At 40.1% G+C, this 26,772-nt stretch overlaps 2 protein-coding genes across 5 annotated transcripts in view; one reads left to right on the plus strand and one right to left on the minus strand.

The window, feature by feature from the left end:
- Spata45 (spermatogenesis associated 45) lies at nt 1-24,054 on the minus strand. Of its 2 annotated transcripts, none has more exons than XM_040276950.2 (3): nt 23,541-24,054; nt 8,206-8,514; nt 1-1,571 (listed from the first exon to the last, which is right to left on the minus strand). In XM_040276950.2, exons 2-3 carry the CDS (start codon nt 8,477-8,479, stop codon nt 1,552-1,554), a joined length of 294 nt encoding a protein of 97 aa, XP_040132884.1. In that variant the 5' UTR covers nt 8,480-8,514; nt 23,541-24,054; the 3' UTR covers nt 1-1,551. The 2 variants fall into 2 exon arrangements, with proteins under 2 accessions (XP_040132884.1, XP_040132885.1); XM_040276951.2 differs by having other exon boundaries at nt 23,234-24,054.
- Nucleotides 23,822-26,772, plus strand: part of Flvcr1 (FLVCR choline and heme transporter 1) — a 34,677-nt gene continuing 31,726 nt past the window's right edge. For 2 of the 3 annotated variants that reach the window (XR_005730397.2, XR_013426543.1), the window contains exon 1: nt 23,822-24,783. Coding sequence is in view for 1 of the 3 variants with exons in the window: in XM_005329420.5 (XP_005329477.2) it covers nt 24,046-24,783 (738 nt within the window). In the remaining 2 variants the exon portion in view is untranslated. The remainder of the gene's footprint in view (nt 24,784-26,772) is intronic. The other variant, XM_005329420.5, reaches the window with a different exon arrangement.

The following is a 26,772-nucleotide window of genomic DNA, read 5'->3' on the forward strand; positions in this document are numbered from 1 at the left end:
TATATTTGATGATCTTTATTTGAGCTTCTGTAAGTGTTAGAAGATAATTTCCCATGGCTCTCTCCTGTTTCAGTACACCAAGGGTCAACAGCACTGATAACCCTTGTTCCTGTCCTTTTGGAAGGTAGAGATATGGTTTCTTTCTGGAGCAGAGGGCAGGCTCTGGCAGATAATGTCTCCTTCCCGGCAAAGGTCAGGTTTCTTAAGCTCAGGAATCTTCCCCTGTGTGACAAAACTTCTGTGTGTGTGTGTGTGTGTGTGTGTGTGTGTGTGTGTGTGTGTGTCTACCTGGACTGCTCCCTGTTGGTCCAAGGATCTTGAGGTGGTGGGGGAGGGCAAGGAGAACCAGCCCCAGCATGAGGCTTGTGCTGCTGCTTGTCCTTTGTAAAGCTCTTTGGCTCTGAACCAAGAGTCTCATTTCTTCTGCCAGTGCCCAGAAAACTGGCAAGTCAACTCTTCATGGTTTTTGAAACTAGGTATTTGTCTTTGGGGAAGCAAAAATTAGATCTAGGTCTGGCTAATTTTTTACATACTTCATAGTTTTATCCACTCTGTGCCTGAGAAAAGTCTAAGCTGAGGCAGGGTTGTAGGCCAGGCAACTTATCGACGTCCCTTCCTATGTCAGAATACTTTGACTTTCTGTGAATCTGAGCTTCCATTGGAGGCAGAGAGAAACCATAAACAGTGCCAAGAAGAGTCTGCGTTCCAGGCCAGTCAGCACTCAGCTTGCCATTTGGAATAGGCGCTTAAGTACAAAAAAAAAAAAAAAAAAAAACACCAAAAAACATAAGCCAAGTTAAAAGTCTGAGGTACTGCGCCCAGAGAAGAAATGAGAAGAAGGTGACAGCAGCCAAATAGGATTTGGCCACAAGAAAATTCTAAGAAATTCTCACTTTAGGGATGAGCAATAAAATATAACAAAAACTTGAACTACATACATGCACCTTATTTTACTTCTCAAGGAAAATCAATCTTATTTTACTTATAAAATAAGATTTTATTCAAATCACCAAAACTGTAGGCTTGACAGAGTAAGTTAAGGTAATTGGCAAGTACAAACAAGTGTTAATTTCAAGCGATTTTAGCCTTCCACTGACCAGTGGCGTTGGTCAACATATTCCTCTGATTTATAGAAACAAATATAGACTAAAATTTAAGCATTTTAGATTAGTAAAGGGGACGTTGCTATAAAGTTTAGGTCTTTCATCTTTGAAACTGTCTTTAATAACTCAGATCCCCTGTTCAAAACATCTAAGACTAAGTGGTGGAATGGAATGAGTGAAGAAGATGTAGCATGTTTTATATGACTCAAAAATTTGGGGTGTTTTAGCTAATAATTTTGTTTAGCTTCTTTTGTTTGTTTTTGTTTTTGGTGCTAGGGAATTGAACCCAGGGCCTTGTGCATGCAAGGCAAGCACTCTACCAACTGAATTATATCTCCAGCCCCTCTGTTTAGCTTCTTTTATAATTAATTTCTAAATAATTCAGGCAAACATTGAAGAAAGATCAAAGAGAATGTATTTGTGTGTCTCTAAGAGATGCACTTCATCTTCATCCAAATATGCCATTATCTGAAAAACAAAAACAGAAACAAAAAAATAAATAAATAAACAAAGTACTTGGTATATAAATTATAATGCATTTCAAAGTTTTCAAAATAACCTGAAGGACAGAGAGGATGAATACCATTCTATAGCTGGACACTAATGCTCAGAAATATCACACGACGAGAAGCATGAGACTAATTAATGAGAGAGGCAGACCTTGAACCCAAGTCTTCTGTTTTGTTTTTGTTTGTTTTATTTTGTTACCAGGGATTGAACCCAGGGGCACTTAATCACTGAGCCACATCCTCAGACCTTCTTTATATATTTTATTTAGAGACAGGGTCTCTCTGAGTTGTTAGGGCCTGGCCAAGTTTCGGAGGATGGCTTTGAACTCCCAATCCTCCTGCCTTAGCCTCCCAAGCCCCTGGTATTACAGGTGTGTGCCACCATACCCATCCAAGTCTTCTGTTTTTAAGGCTGTACATTTAAGTAACACTGCCCATCTTTTGGCCTCCACATCTCCAAGTGAATGACTGAAGAGAAAACTTGGAGATCTCTGTCCAAGAAAACTCCTTCCCTGGTCCTCACATCACTATTGACAGGAGCCCCCAGAACTCTTGAGCACTTTTAGCAAAATCCTTGACCTCCTTCTCCTTCTACTCTCAGGGTTCCTGGGGATCTGGAATGTCCCCCAAGGCCCAGGTGTTAGAGATTTTGTTCCCAAGGTGGCGTTATTGGGAGGTGGTAGAACCTTTAAGAGATAGGGCCTAGTAAGAAGTCTTTAGGTCACTGAACACAAACCCGGGAAGGAAATTTTGAGATCCTCGTGCTTTCCTTTCTTTGGCCTCCTAGTCATAATTTGAGCAATTTTGCTCCACAATGCTTTCTTATCCTTGCTATATGACACCCCCTGCCCACCAGCAACCTAAAAGCAATGGCTTTTTCTGGAATCTCTAAAACTGTGAGCCAAAATAAACCTTCTCTCTTTATAGGTTGATGATCTCAGATATTTGTTATAGTAACAGAAAGCTGACCAATACACCTCTCCTCACCAGTTTAGACCACCACCAGGTTCAACCATCAGGACCAATTTTGTTCTATGCCTTGGGTAATAATCCTTGAATAGTTCTTTAGACAGCAATGAATCCTGGCTCAAGCAATTCCTATCCCGCTGTATCACTTCTTTATGTTTCTCCAAATATGTAACCGTTTATCAAACTTCTCTTTTTTTTTTTTAACTTTAAACAAGTTTCTGATTTGTCCCAGAAGAGGAAGAAAGCAAAACCATGGTGGTTCTGTGGAAGAAGGCCAGGTTGAATAGAGGAGATGGGTTGAAAAGATACTCTGGGATTGTTCATGGGGCACCAGGAAGCACAGAGAAAGGAGCATGCATCTGGCTGTACCCAATAAAATCTAAACTTTTTGAGGCAGGGGTTTTTATTCATTGCTGTACTGATGAGCATCTAGAACACTGCCTAACTTGCAATACACATTCATAAACAATGTTGAGTGACTAAATAAAAAATAAATGACTGTTTCTTCCTTTATAGAGGTATCCAAAGGAAAAGAGTACAATGTCTTCTAATTTTTACTGTTAATATTGAGCAAAATTGGGGTTAGGGTTGTGGCTCAGTGATGGAGTGCTTGCCTGGCATGTGTGAGGCCCTGGGTTCGATCCTTAGCACCATATAAAGATAAATAAAGGTACTGTGTTCATCTACAACTAAAAAATATTTTTAAAAAATATTGAGCAAAATGTACCTTGTAATTTTCTTCTTCCACTTCTAAAAAATATTCTACAGCAGCCTAATTCTAAGTTTTGGGGCCATCACTCAAGAGCATGATGATTGGTCTTAAGGGAATGAGGTAAGAGCCACCACTACTTCTAGAAAAGCATATGCCATGTCCCAGTCAGTATTGATTCAGTCAGCCAATATTTTCTGAGTGCCTAATTTGTGCCAGACACTGTTATAGGGAATGAGGATAAAACAATGAAAACCCACATATGATCCCTGCTTTCAAGGAGCTTAGCATTCATCAGACATTGATAGAGACATCTGGACAGGGTTGTCAAGTGGTAAGGAATGCTATTTAGACAGGATGATTTTTGACAAACTGAGGTCAAGCAAAGGTCCACATAAAGACAGAGAGAGAGAGACCCCCTGGCAGAGGGAACAGCATGTGGCCATGTTCCTGAGGTTTGTCCCAGAGGAGGAAGAAAGCAAAGCCATGGTGGCTGCATGGAAGGAGACCAGGGTGATAGAGGAGATGGGCTGAAAAGGTAAACTCTGGGACTGTTCACGGGGCACCGGAAGCACAGGGAGAGGAGCGTGCACTTTATCCTAAGTGTGGGGTGGAACCTTGGGTGAGTTTTGAACAAGTGACCTCTGTAACATAAGATCTGTAAAAGTCACTTAGGTTGTTGTGCAAAGTAAACACAGGGGAGGGGACAGCAAGAGTGGAAGCCGGGGACCCTCAGAAGGCCTCTGCTATCCTTCTAGAGACAGATGACTATGGATTGGATCAGGGTGGTCACAGTGGTTGGACTCAGGGCTGATTTCAAAGATGTTCACAGGACTTAACAGAGTGAGTAAGGGACATGAGAGAAAGGAGAGGAATCAGAGGCTTTCCTTGGTCTCTGGCCATTTTCTGAGATGCAGAAAATGAGATTAAGTGGCAGTGAGTGTGTGAGTTTGGGGTGGGGAACAGGAATTCTAGAAAAGCATATGCCATGTCCCAGTCAGTATTCAGTCAGCCAATATTTTCTGAGTGCCTAATTTGTGCCAGACACTGTTATAGGCAATGAAGATAAAACAATGAAAAACCACATATGATCCCTGCTTGAGCAGGGAATTCTGTGTTAGCCATGGTAGATTGGAGATGGCCTCAAGTGCAAGGGGCAGTCTGATAGGTGCAATCTGATATGCAAATAAATCTGAAAGTTAGAAGAGAGATCAGGGTCAGAAATAGAAAATGTGGGTGTCAGCAGACAGAGATGATATTTTAAGTACTCTTACAGGTTAAGTTCCACGAGCTATCTCGGTCAAGATCACCTAGAGATGTTTGGTGTTTTGCTGTTCTTCAATATCCACAGGACAGGAGAGGGTCAGTTTCTCTAAAGAAGATGTTATTTGGTTTAATGAATGTTTCTTGGGAGCCTACCACAGTAATATGTCTATCCAACTTTAGAGGTAACATCCCAATTCTTCATTGGTAAAACGCCTCTGCTGGTCTCCTGGAGGGCACTCTCTTATGGGTTCTCAGTCCAGTAGCAGGTCTGAAGTTCTGTTTCAAGATGGGGTAAATTCCCTGTAGGGGCAAGTTGGCCATTTGGCTGCTCTTTAGCAAATTCCTCCAATACAGATTTTTTTTTTTTTAATAAGGATGCCAACAGTTTTACCTCTATTTCTCAAGTGATCTAAACTCAGTTTAGGAACAAAGAAACCTTAATAGTATTCAGAATAAAGTAGGCACTAAAAAGATTTTTTAAAAAAGTAGCATGCCTTTTTTTCTTTAGCCCAGGTACTTTCCACTTGTGGAAATAAGAAAATAAAATGTGTTGGCCATGGTGGTGTGTGTTTGTAATTCCAATGACTAGGGAGGGTCAGGAAGAAGGATTGGAATTTCTAGACCAGCCTCAGCAACTTAGTGAGACCCTAAGAAACTTAGAGAGACCCTGTCTCAAAATACAAAGGTCTAAAGGTGTGGCTCAGTGGCTAAGCACCCCTGGGTTCAATCCTCTGTACAAAACAAACAAACAAACAGTTTTAACCTTGCAGACTCCTGAAAAAGACTCAAGTACACAAGGATCCCTGAGCCACACTTTTGAGAAGGACTAGTTTAGATTACTAATACAGATAATGTGTTAGAGTCAGCTTTTGTACGGCTGTGACCAAAACACCTGACAAGAACAACCTGAGGAGGAAAAGCTCATTTTGACTCACGGTTCCCGAGGTTCAGCACGTGGGCTGTTGACTCCATCACTCTGGGCCTGAGGTGAGGCAGGACATCATAGTAGAAGGGTGTGGTGGAGGAAAGAAGCTGAGGAAATGGCTGCCAGGAAGCAGCTAGAGATCTCCACCCACCAGGGACAAAATATAAACCTCAAAGGTACACCACTAGTGACCTGCTTCCTCCAGCCACACTCGGCCTGCCTACAGTTACCATTCAGTTAATTCATACCAGTGAATTAATCCACCTATTAGGTCAAGGCTCTCACAACCTAATCATTTCACCTCTGAACATTCTTTCGTTATCTCACGTAGGAGCTTTGGAGGGACACCAAACAGTAACACCATGTATTTACATGCCAAATTTCTATCATTTAAATTAGGTCTATACTTATCTTGTATCCATACACCATAAAGTTAAATTGCTGTTTAAATCTGTTTAGTTAAAAGGGGCAAAGATTTTTTTCTAAAATATTTAGAGGGTTATTTTTTAAAATCATTTTACTTACCTATTTTTAAAATTTTTGGTACCAGGGATTGAACCTACGGGCATTAAACCACTGAGCCACATCTGCAGACTTTTTCTTTTTCAGTACCTTTATTTAATTTTTTTTATGGGGTGCTGAGGATCAAACCCAGTGCCTCATACATGGTAAGCAAATGCTCTACCACTGAGTCACAACCGCAACCCTGGGAGTTTTTTTAATGATCTAAGATTTTTGGCTTATAAACTTTATACCATAAAACTTGTTTATGTTTACATGTGTTAAATTATGTATTGTAAAAAGCCATGTATAACCATGTAAAGTCGTATACTATGTTTGTCTTGGAGGCAGATTTTTCCCTCCACTATCAAACTTGTGACAATTAATTCATAGTAGCTATGAATTAATTCTTCTAGTTCCAAATAATTCAACCAGAGTAAAAGATTATGCTTTTTCTCTTAGAATGAGCAATACTCTTTGTAAAAGTATTTTTTGAGTAAAACATGGCTGGTGCACCTCAGCTTGAGAGGCTGAGGCAGGAGGATCACAAGTTCAAAGCCAGCTTCAGCAAAAGCAAGGCACTAAGCAACTCAGTGAGACCCTGTCTCTAAATAAAATATTAAAAAAAGGACTGGGATGTGTCTCAGTGGTTAAATGCTCCTGGGTTTAATCCCCAGTACACACCCTACCCTGCAGGAAAAGAAAAACAGGATTGTTATAGATTAATTTTAAAATACAATGCATCCTTTTGGCTTTCTATGTCACACTGCATCACTTCCCTATGCCACTTACTAAGAGCTCTGACCAAATGGAAGTCACAGTCACATCAAAAAATTAAATCTCCAATGTGGTCCATTCTTTAGCTTCTGAACTAAATAAAGCATTGGTTGTATTAAATATAATTACATATGTACACTTCTCCCAACCCTCCACAATTGAGAAAATATTACCTGTTGACTGCCTTGACTAAGAAAGAAGTTAATATTTATAACAATACCAAAATAATTGGCATTTATGACTTCTTCTTCCTGAAAAATAATACCACTACCCCATACCATTGCCTTCCACCCAACCTCCCTCCACTTTTTTTTTAAAATTATTGCTTTCAGGGCTATTGTGTGACTTTTATCATCAAAATCATTTTTCCTTTGCTTCAATTTTGTACATGAAATGTTTGCAGAAGGCAACAGAAATTGGTGAGATAGGGGGTCTCTGAAGTTCTTGGGATCTATCACAATTATGTGTAACAACTTTTTTTAAAAATGTGGTCCTAAGGTCATCAGCATCACAATCACCATAGTCTTTTGAGAATCCAGATTTCAGGACCCAGACTAGAGCCTATTGAACGAATCAGCCTGGGTCTGGGATTCTGTATAGGCCCAAGAAGCTGAGGGTCTGAACTCTGGTGGATCTTATACAAACCAGCCTAGTTTACTGATACTTTTTCCTTCAGACAGATTAAAGTATCTCAGGGTAATACCTAGTGTGTTAGTCAGCTTTCCATTGCTGTGACATAGTAGCTATGACAAAATACCTGACAAAAACAACTGAAAGAAGAAAAGGTTTATTTCGCTCATGATTGCAGAGGTTCAGTTCATGGTTAATTAACTTCATTGCTCAGGGCCCAGGTAAGGCAGAACAGCATGGTGGAAGGGAATGGTGATAGAAAGCTGCTCATTTTATGGCAGCCAGGAAGAGGGAGAGAGAAAGAGAGAGAGGGGATGGGAAGGGAAGAGGCACCTCATGAGAAGCCAGGGACAAGATATAATCCCCAGTGGCATGCATCCAATAACCTACTTGCTCCAAACTCACTCTTTCTGCCTATAGTTAACACTCAGTAGTCGGTTTCAAATTATTAATCTACCATATGGATTAATTCACTGATGAGATTACAGATTTCATATCTAATCATTTCACTTCTGAACATTGCTACATTGGATATCATGTTTTCTTTTCTTTTTTTTAACTATCTCTTATTTATTTGTTTATTTTTATGTGGTGCTGAGGATCGAACCCAGTGCCTCACTCATGCAAGGCAAGTGCTCTACCGCTGAGCCACAGCCTCAGCCCCGGATATCATGTTTTTAACACATGAATTTTGGGGGAGACACTATATATCCAAACCATAATATATAGGAACCTCTTTTGACCCCAGAATTTTTTTCCTAAATTTTCTTATGAATTCTTCCTATGAAGAGTAGGAATTCTCCCATAACATCTTACTTTTTGGTTCAAAGTGCCTTTTCTCTGGGTGAACAAAGACACTTGGTTGGACCCAGGAGCTCCTGCTGCTGTCAGGAATACCTTCATTGAAATGGGTGAAAACACATGACTGATGGGCACCACTGAAGTGCCTCTTCTGAACTCTCAGGAAGCTGACTTGATTGCTTCTTTCCACAAAACAGTTGGTTTCACGCTTTTCATTTATCTGCTCTAGGAGACGTTGTTTGCTTATTCTATTTTGATTTATTGTTTTTAATCTGTTGATGGATGACATGATAACAAATAAACTCTCAAGTCGTTCTTGCTATCCTGCAAATGAAAAAAATACTATCAGTTGCCTGCCTGACCTAGAAGCAGTATTCACAATTATATTTACGTTCCTCTTTCTCCTTCTGCAAAATATTCCTACTACCACCATGTCCCCAACCCCACATCTCACCCCAGTTTTTGCTATTGTCTCCTAAGGACTTTGTGGTTTTGGGTTTTCTTCAGGGAGAAAAAGACCAAAAAAAGTATATAGGAAAAGAGTATATTTTGTTTTTTAAAATACTATGCATTGGTTCTGATTATAATGATATTGTTACTTCTGATTTAATATGCAATATATATGTACATATATATGTATGTATATATATTAGAAAATTAAGGAAATACAGAAAAGTTTAAGGCAGAAAAGTTAAAGTCACTTTTTTTTTTGTGGGGCGAGGGGTTATTGGAAATTGAACCCAGCGGGGCTTAACCACTGAGAAACATCCCCAGCCCTTTTTATATTTTATTTAAAGACAGACTCTTGCTAAGTTGCTTAGAGTCTTGCTAAATTGCTAGGGCTGGCAATCCTCCTGCCTCAGCCTTCTGAGATGTTGGGATTACAGGCATGTGCCACCACACCCAGATTAAAGTCACTTTTGATTCAGTGGTCACCAACATTTCGGGTGTTACAAATATCCAAAATATCCAAAAGTGATTTCATTATAAAAAGTACTGAAAAAGTCATTAAGTTGCCTATGGTAGAACATAGATTTGAAAATATGTGTTAAGTACTTTGGGATTTTTTAAAAAATATTTTTTTAGATGTTGATGGATCTTTATTTTATTCATTTATTTAAATGCGGTGCTGAGAATCGAACCCAGGGCCTCACATATGCTAGGCAAGTGCTCTACCACTGAACCACAACCCCAGCCCCACTTAGGAATGTTTTTATTTGTTAAGGCCATAGATTTGTCATTTCAGGCATTTGAAGTGCTTAAAAATCAAATGTGTGAAATTTATAAGGGAAGTTTATATTTAAAGGACTTGTATTAACTAAGTTTTAAATGGACTGATTACTTCAGGGTATCTAGTCTTCTCAACTTGAGTTACTTGAATATTAGCAGAAAAAAAAGGGTTATTCTTTTTTCTTATTTTATAGGATTTGTTTATTTATATATATGTTTTATTTTGACAGTATTGGGGCTTGAACCCAGGACCCTGAACATTAAGGTCAAGTGCTCTACCACTGAGCTACATCCCTAGGTAAAGTTTATCATTCTTACTGTAAACAAAAATAACTCAATTTATAAATAGAATAACAAAAACCATACTGAAATCAAAAGTTGGCAAAAGGATTGTACAATTTTTACTTTAGAAAATTAGCATTAATTTGAAATCCACATAACTATAAAAAGTACTTTCTACACACAAGGACTGTGCTCAGACATTTAAGACAAGCTCACGTTAACATTTTTGTATACATGAACAGAATTTAAGAAGCAAATGCACAATGTGGGACTGGAAAGATTATTTTCTTTCTTTTCTTTTTCTTTTGTTCAGGGGATTGAACCCAGGGGCACTTAACCATCGAACCACATTCCCAGCCCTTTTTAATATTTGGTTTAGAGACAAGGTCTCTCTGAGTTACTTAGGGCCGCACTAATTTGATGAGACTGGTAATCTTCCTGCCTCAGCCTCCTGAGCCCAGGATTACTGGTGTGTGCCACCACACCTGGCGTGAACAGACTTTCATTGAAGTGTCTGTGATGAACTATTCACACATATCTCCCAGTGAAAACTGCCAAGAAGTGTGGGGGAATTTTCTGTTTTCCAAATTTTTCAGTGAAGAACTAACAAGAGAGTTAGGAACTATCAGGCCCCAGACTACAGAAGGCAAGAACCAGAGAGGACAGGCAGCCTGATCCCAGGAAGGTTAAAGGAGTTTTTCCAGCCTTTATAAGAAGGGGCACAAAAACCAAAGCCCAAGGCCTGTGAACAGTGGGGAGTCTAAAGAAGACTTTTTCACAAGTTAGAACCCCCCTCCATCACCTCCTCAGGGCAGCAGCAGTGAAGCAGAAATAAACTCTGCACTCAGACCAGCTCAGAGTGGAAACCCCTCCAGGGAAAGTTCCTGTGCTAGGATCCTTGCTTTGTGCTTTCAGCCCAAATTCACAATCAGGGTGTTAACCAGAAACAGCAAGCTGTGAAGCCAGGGTGGGTACAAAAAATGTCAAGGTCAGAATTTAGCTGCAGGGGATCCAGACGGGAAACACCTGTGTGTGCTTGCCTGCTGTGTGTGTACGTGTGTGTAATAAAAAAATATAAAAAGAAAAGAACCTTTTCCCCCTCTGAACTGTAGTATAATTTTTCCATTTCTGCCGTGTGTACTTTTCCCATCAGTCTCCCTTGGGAAATCCTTGAGCTTAGAATCCTTTTTTTTTTTTCACAATAATTTTTGAAGTTTGAACTCAGTTTAATGGAGGAGCCCAATAAGAAGTGGCTGACTTCTGAAAGATAAAAATCCAATAATGTTTGTTCATAAACATACAACCCTCCTGAAAATATCCCGTTGGTATTCAAGTGATTTAAGTAGACATCTTTAGATGTCGATTGAAGAAGTGAGAATATTCCTTTTCAACATTGGATCTAGTGAGTTTAACTTGAAGGAAGACAGAATGTCTTACACACTCAACATTAAAGAATTATATTGGCCTCCATAAAGCAAACTATGCCAATCATGAATGAATTATCCAGTATAATGAAAATCAAGACTAATATGGATGAAATAAAAATCTACATTTTTTATTTAATTAGATGTATTAAAATATCTCATTTTTATCATTAACTTAAAATTCCTTTTACTAATGATAAGAGTTCATCAGAAATCAAACTTTTTGAATTCTATCTCCATTGATACTTTATCATCTGCTCTGGGGGATGTATAAACAAAATGGAGACCTGACTAAAGGAAAGTAAAAAGAAAACAGAGCAATTATTTTTGATGTACTTTTGAGTTAATTTATATTTTATTAAAAGCCCATCTTCTAGGCCTACTGCAAGTGAAATGGAGATGTCTTAATTGAAAGTTCATTGAGATTATCACAGAATTCAAACATTTATAACAAATTATCTAAAAACTGCAGCTCAATAAAATTACTCAGCTCTACAAGTTAGTGGTAAGATCATGGATTTGGGGGTTATTTGTTTCAGATGCTAACTATGTTACCCACTAACTTCTTTGGGCCTCAGTTTCTTTATATATTCAGTGGAAAGAACGTCCAACTCTTAAAGTATCATAAGGACTAAAGGAGTTAAAATCTATGAAGAGTCTGCTATTGTCATCCTCAAAAAATGGTCACTTTATTATATTAATTAGGTACTTTGTAAAAAAAGGATTCATTCAGTTTATTAAATAGATGTTTTTGTTTTTTCTCTCCACTTAAATCTGTTTGTGTGTTGTGACACAAATTGACACCTAAGTGTAGCACTGAAGTGCTAGCGATTGTTCCTAAGCACAAGAAGGCTGGCATGTACCTGATGGAGAAACGTCTGTTAGATAAGCTTTGTGTAGGCATCAGTTGTAGTGCTGTAGGTCATGGGTTCAATTAATCAAGTGTTAATGAATCAACAATATCTATTAAATTAAGCAGTAACAGAAACCAGACATGGTCGTGAGAGCCTGCAGCTACTCAGAAGGCTAATGCTGGACATGGCTTGAGCCCAGACGTCTAGGCCTGCCTGGACAACAAAGCGAGACCCTCCCTCCCTTCTAACATTCCCCTCACACACATAAAAATAAACAAACCATACAAAAGATTACATAGTGATTGTTTGAAAAAATATTGTGATCAGAGGCTCATGGGAACCTAACTTCCCTAGGAACAATGGTTCAGCGTTTGCTAATTTTACTGTTTGCTGTGATTTTTTTTTTTTAGAACATAACTACTAAAAGAATGAGAATTGATTGCCTATAGAGAGAAAATATATTACTGTTTCTACAGATTCATTATTATCAATTACCTTTTATTTATTTTTATTTTTTAATATTTTTTTTTGTCAATGGGCCTTTACTTATTTATATGCTGTGCTGAGAATCGAACTCAGTGCCTCACACCTGCTAGGCAAATGCTCTACCACTGAGCTACCAACCCAACCCTCAATTACCTTTTATATACAGCAATTCAATGCCAATTTGAAATCCACCTGGGAGGATCAGCCCACTGGGATGTTACCCTGGTGATGGAATGTTCTCATCTGGGCCATCCACCCTTGTTCTATTCATAGAACCCTGGTTAAGAAAAGTTTTAGAGTAAAAGAGACTATTTATTTACTTGTCATATATCTTTGGATACATTATTCCATCTTGCAATATCAATTTCTTCACCTATAAAATGGGAATAAAGATAATGTTAATATTTCATTAAGCGGGGTGTTTGTGAGTGGTCCACTGAGGAGAGGCTGATGGGATTAAATGAGGCAGCTATGCAAAGCTCTGTGTGTTGTACCTACCATCAATTTTTATACATATTTCTTGAGCACCTATTCTCTGCTTGGTGCTATTGTGTGTATTAGGGGCAAATACTTGTCCCACGGAGAGTAGCTCTAATCTAAGGGTTTATTGGAGGTTCTCAGTCAATGGTAGCTATTTTTATTAATTTTATTAAAATCTCAAGCCTAGCATGGAGGTGTACCTAGAGTCCCAGCTACTCTGAAGTCAGAAAACAATTCTGAAGAATTGTTTGAACCCAGGAGTTTGGGACCAACTTGGAAAACATAGTAAGACCCCATCTCAAAAAGAAGAAAAAAATTCATATTTTACACAGAGAATTATTTTATTCATTTATCTGTTTTCTCAGAAGAGGAGGTCTCCATTTAAAAAAAATCTTTAGAAATAGAAAAATCAGCATTTGTATTTCACAAATACAAATATAGCCCTCATTTCTTTATAGGAATTAATAATAAGGAAAAGAAAATAATTATGGCAGAAAGTGTTTCACAATGCCAGACAAATCAGTTCCCTAGAGAGCACTTGATGGGTTAGCAGCAAGCAGCATACCAGGCCACCCAACTTTGAGGGCCCTAGAACACAGAATTGAGAGGACCAAGGCAGGACAGTTACCAAGGATAAGAGGGCATTTTTATTCATTGTTTTGTTTTGAACAAAGTTCCCCAGATAAATGCAAAGTGTTATCCAGAGACCCAATCCACTGGGTCTGTCCTGGGCACCTGTGGGACTGGCCATTCTCTTAATTTTAGTCTCTGCCAACTAAACACATTCACTGAGTTAAGTGCATTGCTTCTCTATGACATGAGTTGCTAAGAGAAAGCTTTGTAGGTACTGAGGGGAGTATAAAAGAAAATATAAGACCCAGTCCCTGGCTTCAAGAAGCTCAGATTCAAATAAGGAATAAAACAGGTGAAGGAAGTCACATTGCCAGAAATTCAGTGAGTTTTTGTTTGTTTGTTTGTTTTGATAGCAAGGATTGAACTCGGGGGCACTTAACCACTTAGCCATATCCTCACCCCTTTTTTTATATATTTTATTTTGAGAGAGGGTCTCGTTGAGTTGCTTAGAGCCTTGCTAAATTGCTGAGGCTGGCTTTGAAATTTCAATCCTTCTACCTGAGCCTCCCAAGGTGCTGGAATTACAGGTGTGCACCACCACACCCGGCCAGTGAGTGGTCTTGAATGTGCTATCAGGGTCAGAAGAGGTAGAGGCCTCCTAGATTCCAGACATGGAGAAAGACTAAGGAAAAGAAGTAGGAATTGAGTTGACCTGGACCATAAAGGATGGGCAGGATATGGCTAAACTGAGAGAAGACAGGTAAGTGTTCCTAACAGATCACCTAAGGAAGACTGCAATCTAGAAATGCACAGGGCGTGCTGGAGCTATAGAGTGGCCCAATGTGGTCCAGCTCCTTAAACCTTCCTGCCCAAAGAGGCAGTGTATTAGCAACCTCTTACTCTCAGGCCTGGAGATCAGGAATTCATTTTGCTGTAGTAGTTAACAAATATCTACTACTATCCTAATCATAGCATTCATGCACTGAATAGATATTGAGCATTATTTTTTAGATACAATGCTAGGTGCAGGATATTCAAAGATGACTTAGGCAGTTGCTGCCCCAAGAAGCTCATAGTTGTTTGGGAGACAAATACACATATGACTAATGCAAAAAGCAGTATTGTAAATGTAAATGGGATTGGGCCAAAGAGAATTATACTCACAATGAGTTTGCACATGTTTCCCCATGAGTCACCGCAAGTCATTTTGGAAATAATTCAGAGTTTATAACATACCCATTCTCTTATAATTGTTATACTGCTGATTCCCACAAATTCTTGTTGGAATAATATGGGGTGTTCAGTAAACCATAGGTAAATATATGTTGTGTGTTCGTTCCACTCGAGGGCTGCAAAGGCCTAAGGCATACTGTTTACCAGTCCCAAAGAGAGAACCTAGAGGACCCAAAAGAGAGATTTTGGACATTTTATTTCTTACTCCTCGGTGGTGGTGGATCAGGATACAATGGAGGGCTTCGATGTGCCTATAAGCTGGGGGAATGTATAGGATAGGTGCATGCCCACTGTGCAGGTGGCTTTCTTCAGATGCTTCATTCCTTTACTTTACAACCAAGGTCATTTGTGTAGATAGTCTCCCAAAGATTGGAGATAAGGGAAATGGCAGGCTCCCCCTCCCCATTTCCCTATTTACCACATTCTTTTGGAGACCTTCTTATCTCACTGCAAAATTTCCTAGGCACTGATTAGTGTTTAACCCAACAGTGTTATATTGCTTACTAATAGGTATTTTTGCCCTTTTTATTTATACTGGGTCTCACTAAGTTGCTGAGGCTGGCTTTGAATTTGCAATTCTCCCATCTCAGCCTCCAGAGCCACTGGGATTACAGGTCTGTGTCACTGCACCGGCTTCAATTCATCTTCCACAATAAGATATATTTTTATCATTCTACTTCTTCAGACAAGAGATTTCAAAGCCTTCTTAATGTTTAGAAAATAAAACTGAGGTTCCTTAACTGAAATTCAAGGCCTCTCATGATTTGGCCCAGCCCACCCAGTTTTTATTGCAGCCATACCAGTTCTCCTCCCCCATGCCATAGCCACTCTCACCTGGATGCCTTTTCTACCATCTAGAGTGTCCGTCCTCCCCTTCCTCTCCAACAACTGAACCTATTTTGTTTTCTTTCCCATGGCCCGCTCCAAATTCACTGGCTGGTCTAGCACAAGATACAATAGTGAAGTAGGTGATGTCTATTACTGACTGCTTTGCTACAGGTCAGTCTCCAACTCCACCTCTGCCACCACATTCCCTCCCTTCCAGAGCTGCAGGGACCTTGATCCACAATCTGCACCATGGAAAGAATCTACACCATGGAAAGTCTGTGTGAAAGTGTGTGTGTGTGTGTGTGTGTGTGTATGTGTGTGCGTGCGTATGCGCATGTGTGTGCGTATGCGCGCGCCCAAGGGTTTACCACGACTTTTTTATTGACTTAGAATTGCTCACTCCATTCCCTACCTTCCTTTCAGACCTGCTATCTTAGGTATCTGCTTTCTGGGCCTCATGCATGTTCTCTCCTTTATCTAGGCCTCTTTGGATCAGGAGCTTGACTTCCAGTGGCTTGGTTCCATCTGGCACATCTCTAGATACCATTTCCAGGAGCTATTTGTTCTCTCAACTGGAATCAGATAGTCCTCTGGAGTAGATGCTCCACACTGGCATAGGGAGGGAGACTGAAGGTCTATTTTTGGCATAATCTCTTCATCACTACTTCAGTAAATGAATTCCAAAGAACTAAAGCAACAGGAAGGTTGCACAATCTTTCTAGTATAACTCTAGCAAAGAAGAAATTAATTGCTTTAGGTGGGAGGGGTGAGCAGAGGCAGATTTGCTGTGAAGTTAATAAAGCTTAAATTTCAGGGTGTCTTTGAAGGTCTTGCATATCATTTTGTATTTTAATTTTGATGTCAGTTTCTTAAAAATTTTCCCCAAGATAATTTAAAAACCTGGCCCAACCCCAGGGTGGAGGGTAAAGAGCAATGATGCAGGTTTCTATTAATTCCAGTGAGCCAATTAAATTGAAAGTGAAAGTAAGAGAAAGCGAGGGTTTTTAAAGTGCTAGAACTTCAAGAAAGGGCTTTTTGTGCTAACCCATGACTTGGGAGGAATCAGCTTGGAAATATAATGCTCAGGTCCTATGTCACTAAGTCCTCTGGTCATATACTTAATCAAACTGAGAGAGCAAATCATTTCCTTTACTTGGATAAGTAACTTTACAAGAAAATGAAGAAAATCAAACATAATGTTATTTTACTTTTGATTTTTTTTGTAATCATCATAACAATCAGTGTGTTATCTAAGATGTTTGAACATTTTAGAGACCTTGGTATATTAGGGAATCTGACTGATTTGACTTTTAATTTTAAATTATATTTAATTTCACTTGTAGTTTTTATTTGGAAGGTCTGAAAGAATTTGCTTATGAAAAGCATCTTGTTGTTTTAGAGAAATTTGTTTCAATCTAAAAGTTTTGACTTATTAAATTTGTAAGTAGTATCTTACATGCTTTGGATGATATGTTAGCCTTCCATTGTTACAACAAAAAATGCCTGGGAAAATCAACTTAGAGGAAAAATTTATATTTTCACTGTATCAGCGGTTTCAATCCACGTTACTTGGCCCCGTTACTTTGAGCTTGTGGTGTGGCAGAAGGGTGTGACAAGGTAAAGCTGCTCATGGCATCCAGGAAGCAAAGAAAGAGAGGAGGGGGTCAGGGTCCCAACATCCCCTTTAAGGGCGCACCTTGGATGACCTAACTTCCTTCCACTGGGCCCCACCTCCTAAAGATTCCCCCATCTCCCAACAGCACCATCTGCTAGGGACCAAGCCTTCAACACAGGAGTCTTTGGTGGGGACATTTAGATCCAAACCATAACAGATGATTTGTTTGTTAACATTTTAGCAGTGTCATACTGGTAAATGTAGCATTTGTCTATTTCCATTGTATATATACTCTCATCATAGATGATTTTAAGCTACCAATGCTGATGTCATTGAGGGTGGAAAGAGATACACTCAATCAGCTCTCTCAAGCCTGTGCCCAACATACCACTACTTATAAGTTTGCCTTGTTATAAATGCAATGCTGTATTTCAGAATCACCAGGGGAAAATAGGTATGTATATTTAAGTTTAAATGATATTAACATGTAATTTGAAGAGACAATAATGATCTCAGAGCTGAAAAATTTCTTGTGAACTTCCCAGAAAGGCTAAAGTAATGTGAAGTAGTCAGCCCTTTGCAACTCAAAGGTCTAAAAAAATGGCAGAATCATCTGCTTTCATGCATCGGTTTGGTTTAATTGCACTGATAACCTTAACTAGCATCAAGGACAAGAGGAAGAAAAATAAACAAAAAACACACAAGAGGGAAAATCCTGGGGCTTTTTATCCCTTCTAGGAAGGCAAAAGATGCATACAAATAAAATGTCTCAATGTGGGGAAAAAGTACACATGGGAGAATTCAGCATGGTCTGTGCTCCTTAGGAGGACAGAATGTGGTGTTAGTGGTCCAAAATCTACCTCCTCATATAATGTTACCGCTGTTGACCGGTGATGAGTCCTTGTTTCCCCGATGTTGAAGAATAACACCAAAGAAGCACACCGAGGCAAGGTCAGAGTACAAATTAGAAGTTTATTAAAGGACAGCAGAAAAGACTTCTCCCGGAGGAAGAAGGGGACCCAAGAGGTGGAATCCGTGGAAGGGCTGTTGTTTCCCCTTTTTATAGTTTTGGTGATGGAATGTAGGTCGGAAGGCCCGAGGGGTGGGATACAGGTGGGCTTAATTATCACCTTCTGGGATGGGATTATCACTTCTCTGGGATGGGCTATCTCCAAATCTGTTGGGGCTGTTGGTTAACACTTCTTTGAGGTGGACTTTGGCCTAGGGCCTTTTCGGGACTTCATTAACATTCCATGAATTGTCCTGTGTTTTCCCTGAGTCATTCCCAGCATGGCCTCCATTTTAGATTTCACTCGATATTAGACCCGATTTATCTAACTTCACTGACTACCTAATTTTAAATCTGGCTTCAACAACATCATGGATAGTGTTATTCTAATATGCATCTTATCCTCCAAAGTTCTTAGATTATAGGAGACCTTTGCTTCAGAACAGCCACATCACTCTTAATGGCATCTTGAACCTTGACTCCTAGATATTCAGATCTCTTATCACTGAATGATTACTCATTCAAATCTCTGGGAATTGGCATTCTACACTAATAATATAGTTCAATCTCATCCTGATTCCTAGCCAAGTGGTGCTCTTAGTAGTGTCCTTTCTGACAGAGATTAAGGTTCATTTTATGTTATACATGTAAACACATAATATGAAGTGTGATTCATGCCTAAATTGGTTAATAAATATCTACCACTGATACCATAAGAGAAAGGAGACAGTTTAAGGATTTAGAATGACCTTTCAAGAAATACTGCTGAGTTTTCCCCTTTTCTGGACTCCATTTTTAACTCTATGGAATTTGTTGAACTTTATGAATTTTTTCTAATTCTTCCATTAGAAATATCTTTTTCACTTTTCATAAATTCTTGCAACAAAGTCAGAAGAAATCTTAAATCTCTCATAGCTCAATTTTCCATGAAATTTAGAAATCCTATTCACAACATACTTGTTCTGACTAGTTGGTTGCAGTGTTTGTTGGGGATGGCATAGGATCGTCTAGATATGTCCAGATGATATGTCACAAGATAGTCCAATTGTTGACCATCTGTGATGATAAGGAAATTGCCTCTTATTAGACCAAGGATCATTAGGATCATTAGGATCAAGCCACTGTGTGTGACCCTTTAGGTGCATCCGGAGAGCACCCTCCAGGAATAAACAACTGTAGAAGAATCCAAGCAGGTTTACATATATAAGACAGGAAATTGAACCTGAGTCAATACAATGAGAATGAGATATGACTATGAGAAACACAAAGATATGAGTTAGATGAGTTGATAATGATGATAAGTAATGAGTGATTTACTGAATATTAGCATAGATAAGAAATCAGGCCCTGTTTAAGTGCTTTACATTTATTAGCCATTAATTTCTTACAAAGATCTCATGAAGAACATTGCCTTCATTTTACAGTGTGTGAGTGCGCCCGCCCATGTGCTCCCGCACACACAGTAGCTAGTCAAAGGTCATGCAGCTAAAAAGTGAAAGAGCTTGAATCTGAACCAAGGCCATTTGGCTTCAGAGTTGGATATTTAGCCATTACAATAGATCAACTTACTGACTATAAGAGAATGCCTGTCATTGTTCAATCTTTTAATCCTCATAGCAATCCTACAAAGCAGGATTCTGTTACTCTATTACAAACAGCTAAGTAACTTGCCCAAGGTCATACAGCTAATGAGTATTAAAGTTGGGATTCAGTCCTAAGTAGTTGGTCTCTAGATCTGATGCCTTTCCCCATTACTATAGATTCCCTATATAGTAGACTCCAGATAGATGGTAATAGCATCAGATACAAAGCTTTGTCATATGCAGGGAAGGGAAATGGTAAGGTGGGCAAGAATAGGTTCCAGCAAGTAAAACATGGAGGAAAATTAGCTGCTGACTGGCTGTGCAGGACACCCAGGGAACTCTCAACCCAAATGTAGAGAAGACAAATGATCTTTAAAAACCTTCCGCATAGGAGTACATTCCGGAAGCTACCCCATGCAGAGAGAAGTTATCTACGAATCTGGCAAGAGATGATCTCCAGCTCTCACTGATAATAGGGAAATGAAATTGAATATAATTTGCCTGTTTGGGTTTCAAGAAGGGGGTGAGAATTTTGCAAATACCTGAATGTTTACTATGATTGTTTAAACAAAACGGTCCATTAAAATTCAAGCTGCTGGGCTGGGATTGTAGCTCAGGGTAGAGTGCTTACCTAGCATGTGTGAGGCATTGGGTTCAATCTTCAGCATCACATAAAAAATGAATAAATCAATAAAATAAAGGTATTGTGTCCATATTCTTAAAATAATTTAAGCTGCTGTATTCCCTTTCTTAACAGATTTTTTGTTTGTTTGTTTGTTTGTTTGTTTGAACACAGGGTCTCCCTATGTTACCCAGGCTTTCTTTAAACCTCTAGTCCTAAGCAATCCTCCTGCTTTAGCTTCTGAACAGCTGGCTCAGTAACAGGCAGGTACCACTGTCCCCGGCTTACACAGCTTTTTTAAAAGCTGCATAGAAAGTTTCATGGTACATAAAAGTATTAATAAGATGTCTGTGATAATTTGTGCTGAATATTAAGCACAGTAATTATTGTCTTTCAAAATCCATAAAATAAAGTTTCAAACTGACGCTTAAATTCATTGGATCTGATGTTATAGCTATTTTCTTTTATTCATTAAGTGAACATTGCTCAGTAATCTAAAATAATCTCCAAATAGATGCTCAGGAAATTATGCTGGGGGTGGAGTTATAAGATTTTTAATATATACATATTAATTCATTTACTAAGCAAGCAATTTTTAAAAATATTCAACAGTAAATTCTGTGCTAACTGCATTGATTCAGTAAATCTTTATTTTTATTTTTAATTAATTAATTATTTATTGCTTTTTAGTTATACACAACAGCAGAATCTACTTTGATACAATTATAGAAGCATGGAATATATTTTATTCTAGTTGGGATCTCATTTGCTGGGGTACTGGGGATTGAACTCAGCGTCATTTGACCACTGAGCCACATCCCCAGCCCTATTTTGTATTTTATTTAGAGACAGGGTCTCACTTAGTTGCTTAGCACCTCGTCATTGCTGAGGCTGGCTTTGAACTCCAGATCCTTCTGTCTCAACCTCCAGGAGAAAGCCACCTGCCCAGCGTAGGCCTTCATTCTTATGGATATACATGATGGTGGAATTCACTGTGTTGTTTTCAAAAATGTACATGGGGAAATTATATCATATTTATTCCACCATCTTTCCTTTTCCTATCCCCCTCCTTCCCTTCCATTTCCCATTATCAATCTATTGTACTTCTATTCTCCGCCCTCTACCCCCATATTGTGGGTTAGCTTCCACACATGGGAGAAAACATTTGATCTTTGGTTTTTTGGGACAGTCTCCAGATCCTCCATCCATATTTTTACAAATATCATAAAGTTATTCTTCTTTAGGGCTGAGTTTAATACTCCATAGTGTATATATGCCACGTTTTCTTTATCCATTCATCTGTTGAAGAGTGCCTAGGTTGGTTCCATAGCTTAGCTATTGTGAACTGAGCTGCTATAAAAATTGATGTGGCGGCGTCATTATAGTATGTCGATTTAAAATCCTTTGGGTATATATTGAGGAGTGGGATAACTGGGTCAAATGGTGGTTCCATTCCAAGTGTTTGATTCAGCAAATAATGAACATGCACTTTGTGCTAGATTCTGACATACATTCTCAGAAAACAGTAGCAGCGAAAAGTAACAAATTTTCAGTCCTGCCTTTATGAAGCTCACATTCTAGTGGGGAGGGAGAAAATAATCAGAAAAAAATATAAGTAAAATATAGGACATTTTAGATGCTAGTAAGTGCTAAGAAGAAAAATAAAGCAGGGTAAAAGCATGGGTGGCGGAAGGCAGGTAGTAATTAAATTGGGCAGCCAATGAAGACATTCTAATGCACTACTTATGGAGCCAGATTTTAGGATAGGTAGTTAGTGTACTTTGGTAAATCAGGTCTAATATCGAGTAAGATAAAGAAAAATGGAGGCCATTATTGAGAATAGAGTCCAGGAAACCAGAGCAGCTCTTGGGGAAATTGAAATGTTGATGTCCTCAAGGCCAGGAACCCATCCTAAGGAACTGTTAATGAAACAGCTCCCAGCATACAGAGAGGTGCTAATCCAAAACCGCCCCAGGCCCTTACTGCCCAGATTACTCCTTCAGCCCACCCATCTCCCACCAGTTGGCCTTTCCACCTGCATTCTATCACTGCAGGATTAAGGGAAACAAAGGACAGGAGTGTGGGAAGACTAAAAGATTTTAGCTATAAAAGAGGGAAGACCTCCCTCTTCCATGGATTCCGCCTTCTGGCCCCCTTCTTCCTCCAGGGAGAAGTCTTTTCTGCTGTCCTTTAATAAAGCCTTCCACTTTCCACTCGCCTTGGTGTGCTTCTCTGGTGTTTATATACTTCAGCATTCCCAGAAGCAAGGACTCCTCACTGGTAAACAGCAGTAACACTTAGGGCTGCCTGATACACTTTTATAGATGCCCAAAATAATAATGTAAGAGACAATAAAAACGTGTACAGGTTTTAGGGTGCTAGATATGGACACTTTTTAAGTCTATAAAAGGATCCTAGGGCTGGGGTTGTAGCTCAGTGGTAGAGTGCTTGCATAGTACGCGTGAGGCACTGGGTTCGATCCTCAGCACCATATATAAACAAGTAAGTAAAATAAAGGTATTGTGTCCATCTACAACAAATAAATATGTTTAAAAGGATCCTAGATATACCTAGTTTTAATTCCATTTTAATAGTAAATACTTAGGGTATCATTTTTTTTTTCAAATGTAGTTTTCCAAGGAGTGGTAGGATTCACTTTTTCTCCACACCAGGAAGCCCCCAAGGTCCTTTTTACTTAGGAGTAAATGAACTATGTCTCATTTTAATGATTTCACTCCCCACAGCCTGTAACTGGCACACATCGTTCAAAACAAGTTTGGTACCTGGCACCGACGGAACCCACTGAAGGTGCAAGTCCACTTACTATTAACCACAGATTTGGGTCCTAGAGAACGAATGAGCAACAGGGTCTCCCTTCTGCACAACACGTCTCAGTCGCCTAATGCAAACCAGCGTGGCGGAGGTGGGGGAATTCCAACTTCGCAAGGACAAATTTCTGACGAAATCTCTTGAAATCTTTTTCTCTAATCGGACTGGAACGCTTTCTGGCCTTTTTCTTCTGCCGAAATAGAACGAACCTACAGATCGTGGTCTAGAGCTTGGGTGTGGGGGCGAGAGGCCACAGCAGAACTCCGACCTCAGGAAGCCCCTCTTGGTGGCGAACACGGTACCTGTCCCTGGGTCGTTTCCCTGCTTCGACCGCCCTCTCGTTCCGGGTCCGGAGCTGCCCAATCCGCGGGCCACCTCCCGCCTGCCCAGCCCCAAGAGCCAGAGGACCCCCGGCACCCTCCCCATCCTTCCTGGAAGGAGAACACTCTCAGCAGGGTCTTCCTCTCTAGCCTCCGGGTACGTTTGCAGCCCGCCCCGCCTTTCCCGGCAGATTCCCTATTGGCTCTCGCGCCGGGAGAAGATGCCCTCTGATTGGCCGGCGAGCCGCTACCACTTGGGACGCGGCGCTCTCGGGGCGGGGCCTGACATGGAGTGACTGGCGGCCCCGAGGAGTGGGGAGGACGCGTTCACCTGCGCTCTCAGGCAGGGCTAGTGTGCGCACCACCCGGGAAGGGTAGCCGGAGTGGGGGACCCAGGGGGTGGTGGGGCTGGGGTGCCGGGAGGGACCAGGGTACAGAGGTAGGGAGGTGGGCTGGGGCGCAAAGCAGCAGCGGGGAGCACAGTGACATGGCGCGGCCAGACGCTGAGGAGGGGGCGACGGTGGCTCCCGGGCACCCTCTTGCGAAAGGATACCTTCCGGTCCCGAAGGACGCTGCGTCCGGGAAGGTGAGCGCGGAGCAGCAGAACGGGCCCAGAGCTGGCTCCCTGCTCCTGAATGGGGTCCCCAGAGACAACGCCGCTGACCTCTCCGGAGCGCTTGGCGGGCCGCAGATTCTGCTGGCGCCGGAAGAGGAGACCCAGGCCCGGCTGCTACCCACGGACGCGGGAGAGGAGACCCCGGGTGCCGAAGGGACACCGCTGCCCCGGACCGCGCTTTCCACGCGGCGCTTTGTGGTGCTGCTGATCTTCAGCCTGTACTCGCTGGTGAACGCCTTTCAGTGGATCCAGTACAGCATCATCAGCAATGTGTTCCAGGGCTTCTACAGCGTCTCTTTGCTGCACATTGACTGGCTGTCCATGGTTTACATGCTGGCCTACGTGCCTCTCATATTCCCAGCCACCTGGCTGTTGGACACCAAAGGCCTGCGACTCACCGCCCTGCTGGGCTCTGGCCTCAACTGCCTAGGTGCCTGGATCAAGTGCGGCAGTGTGCAGCAGCATCTCTTCTGGGTCACCATGTTGGGCCAGTGCCTATGCTCCGTGGCCCAGGTGTTCATCCTGGGCTTGCCCTCCCACATTGCCTCAGTTTGGTTTGGGCCCAAAGAGGTGTCCACGGCTTGCGCCACCGCCGTGCTGGGCAATCAGGTAAGGACGTGAGTGAAAGAGAAAAGTCGGATCCTTAGAGGACCAGAAAAAGCCATAATCCATGTGAGCTAGTCATATAAATGGACCTCGGGAGGCATTTGTCTATAAAATGAAGATGAGGAGATGAGTAGTTGTAAAATAAGAGGCAGTCTTGTATTAAAGAGGGCTTTTAGGCTCTTTTGTAAGGACAGAACTTTCAAAATCAGCTTACAGTGACTACCTTGTCGTCTTGCTTTGAAAATTATTTATATTGGCCTGTATGTGCTTAATGTCATAGAAAACTTGTCAGTGCATTAATGAAGTAAACTTGCATAGGTGTTATGTTTGTCACCAGTGTGTTCTTTGCAAAAGGGAGGTGGTGGATTCTGGGGAGTTTGTTTTCATTTAGAGTGGTCATTGTGAACACTATTTAATTTTATATATTAGTAGTCAGCACAGAGCTATGTATTAATGACTCCTAAATCAATATTCTGGTGATAAAGATTTCAAGGCATTACTGAGTCCAATTACTTACTTTTAACAATAAGACTATGCAAGACAAATCACTGATTGTGGAAAACATTGCAGAAAGGATGGTTTTTTTGCTAAGTCTCCATTAAGAGTCCAGATTGTAATGCCATTAGCATTTCAGAAGCATTGTTAGGTAGAATGGTTTTTGTGTGTGTTTTTAAAAACTGCGGACTGATTCTCATTATCTAAATTATGTGTATGGGATCCTATGATACTTTATGTAAACTATATCGAGTGTTCATTCAGCTTGAGAATATCTAGTTAAAAACTGGTACACCAAAACCTCCACATCTCTATACTTATATTGCCATATGTAACTATGTAACACAAGAATGTTACTTTCTCACTTCAAATCTCACACTTGTTTCAAGATCACAGGAATATTTATTTAAAATACACAAAGACTGACTCTACATGCTGGTTGCTTTATTTCCTTTTTCTACAAGTGCAGAAGAAAGAGTAGCTTGAAATATATTTGTATTCAAAATAATTTATGACTGACACTTCACTTGGTTGCTTCTGCATATTCAATGGGAGCTGTTTTCTTAAAGTATTTTACATTTAAAAATTATATTCAAGATTAATTCTTCATTGAGCATGATAAACATATCAACTCCATTTACTTATAGGCAGTCTTCCTTTTAACCACACACTTGTGGATCATCTTCCTACTCTCCTTGTGTTCTCATTCCTTCCTTGGCTCCAATAGTTGTACCGTTGCTCATTATTCCCAAGTATGCACTTTCAGCCTAGTTTATGGAATGTCCATTCATACTCAGCATTGTTGAGCACTCACTAAGAGGCTGGCAACACACTAAGTGTTTCACATGCATTATGTCATTTAATTTAATACTATAAGATTGGAACTGTTAGTCTCCTCATTTGATAGGTGATAGAAACTGAGACTTGAAGTAATGAAATTATTTTGTAATGGTCACATAGCTAGTTAGTGGTGTGTGACCACACTCAAGTCTGTCTAGTTCTTGAATTCCTAGCTTTTAATTTCTGCATCTGTACTGCAAGTCTCTAACTAGAAGACCCTTTTAAAACATAGATCAAATTATGTCGTTGCCCTGCTTTGAACTTGCCAATGATTTCCCATAGTACATAAAATGTAAACTCTGCTCTAAATGACAGAAACTAAAAACAACAACAACAAAAAACCCACCAACTTATATATATGTCTTCTTTGGTTCCTTAAACGGCACTAAGCTTGTACTTGGTTAAGGGTCTTTGTAGAAGCATTCCCTTTGCCTGGAATGTTCTTCATTTTAGGATCATGTGATTATATTCTTAGTGTCACTCAGCTCTCTGTTAAAATTCATTCTAAATATCCAGTGGCATTTCTCAATCCCATTTAGAGTTGCTCAGTCAATTTTATATATCATTATATTGTAATTCTTCATATTACATTTATCACTCTCATATTTATTATTTATGTATTTATATACATACATGTTCATTGTTGTCTATTATCCA

The sequence above is a fragment of the Ictidomys tridecemlineatus genome, chromosome 10 (genome assembly GCF_052094955.1).
Source record: "Ictidomys tridecemlineatus isolate mIctTri1 chromosome 10, mIctTri1.hap1, whole genome shotgun sequence".
NCBI classification, from domain to species: Eukaryota; Metazoa; Chordata; class Mammalia; order Rodentia; family Sciuridae; genus Ictidomys; species Ictidomys tridecemlineatus.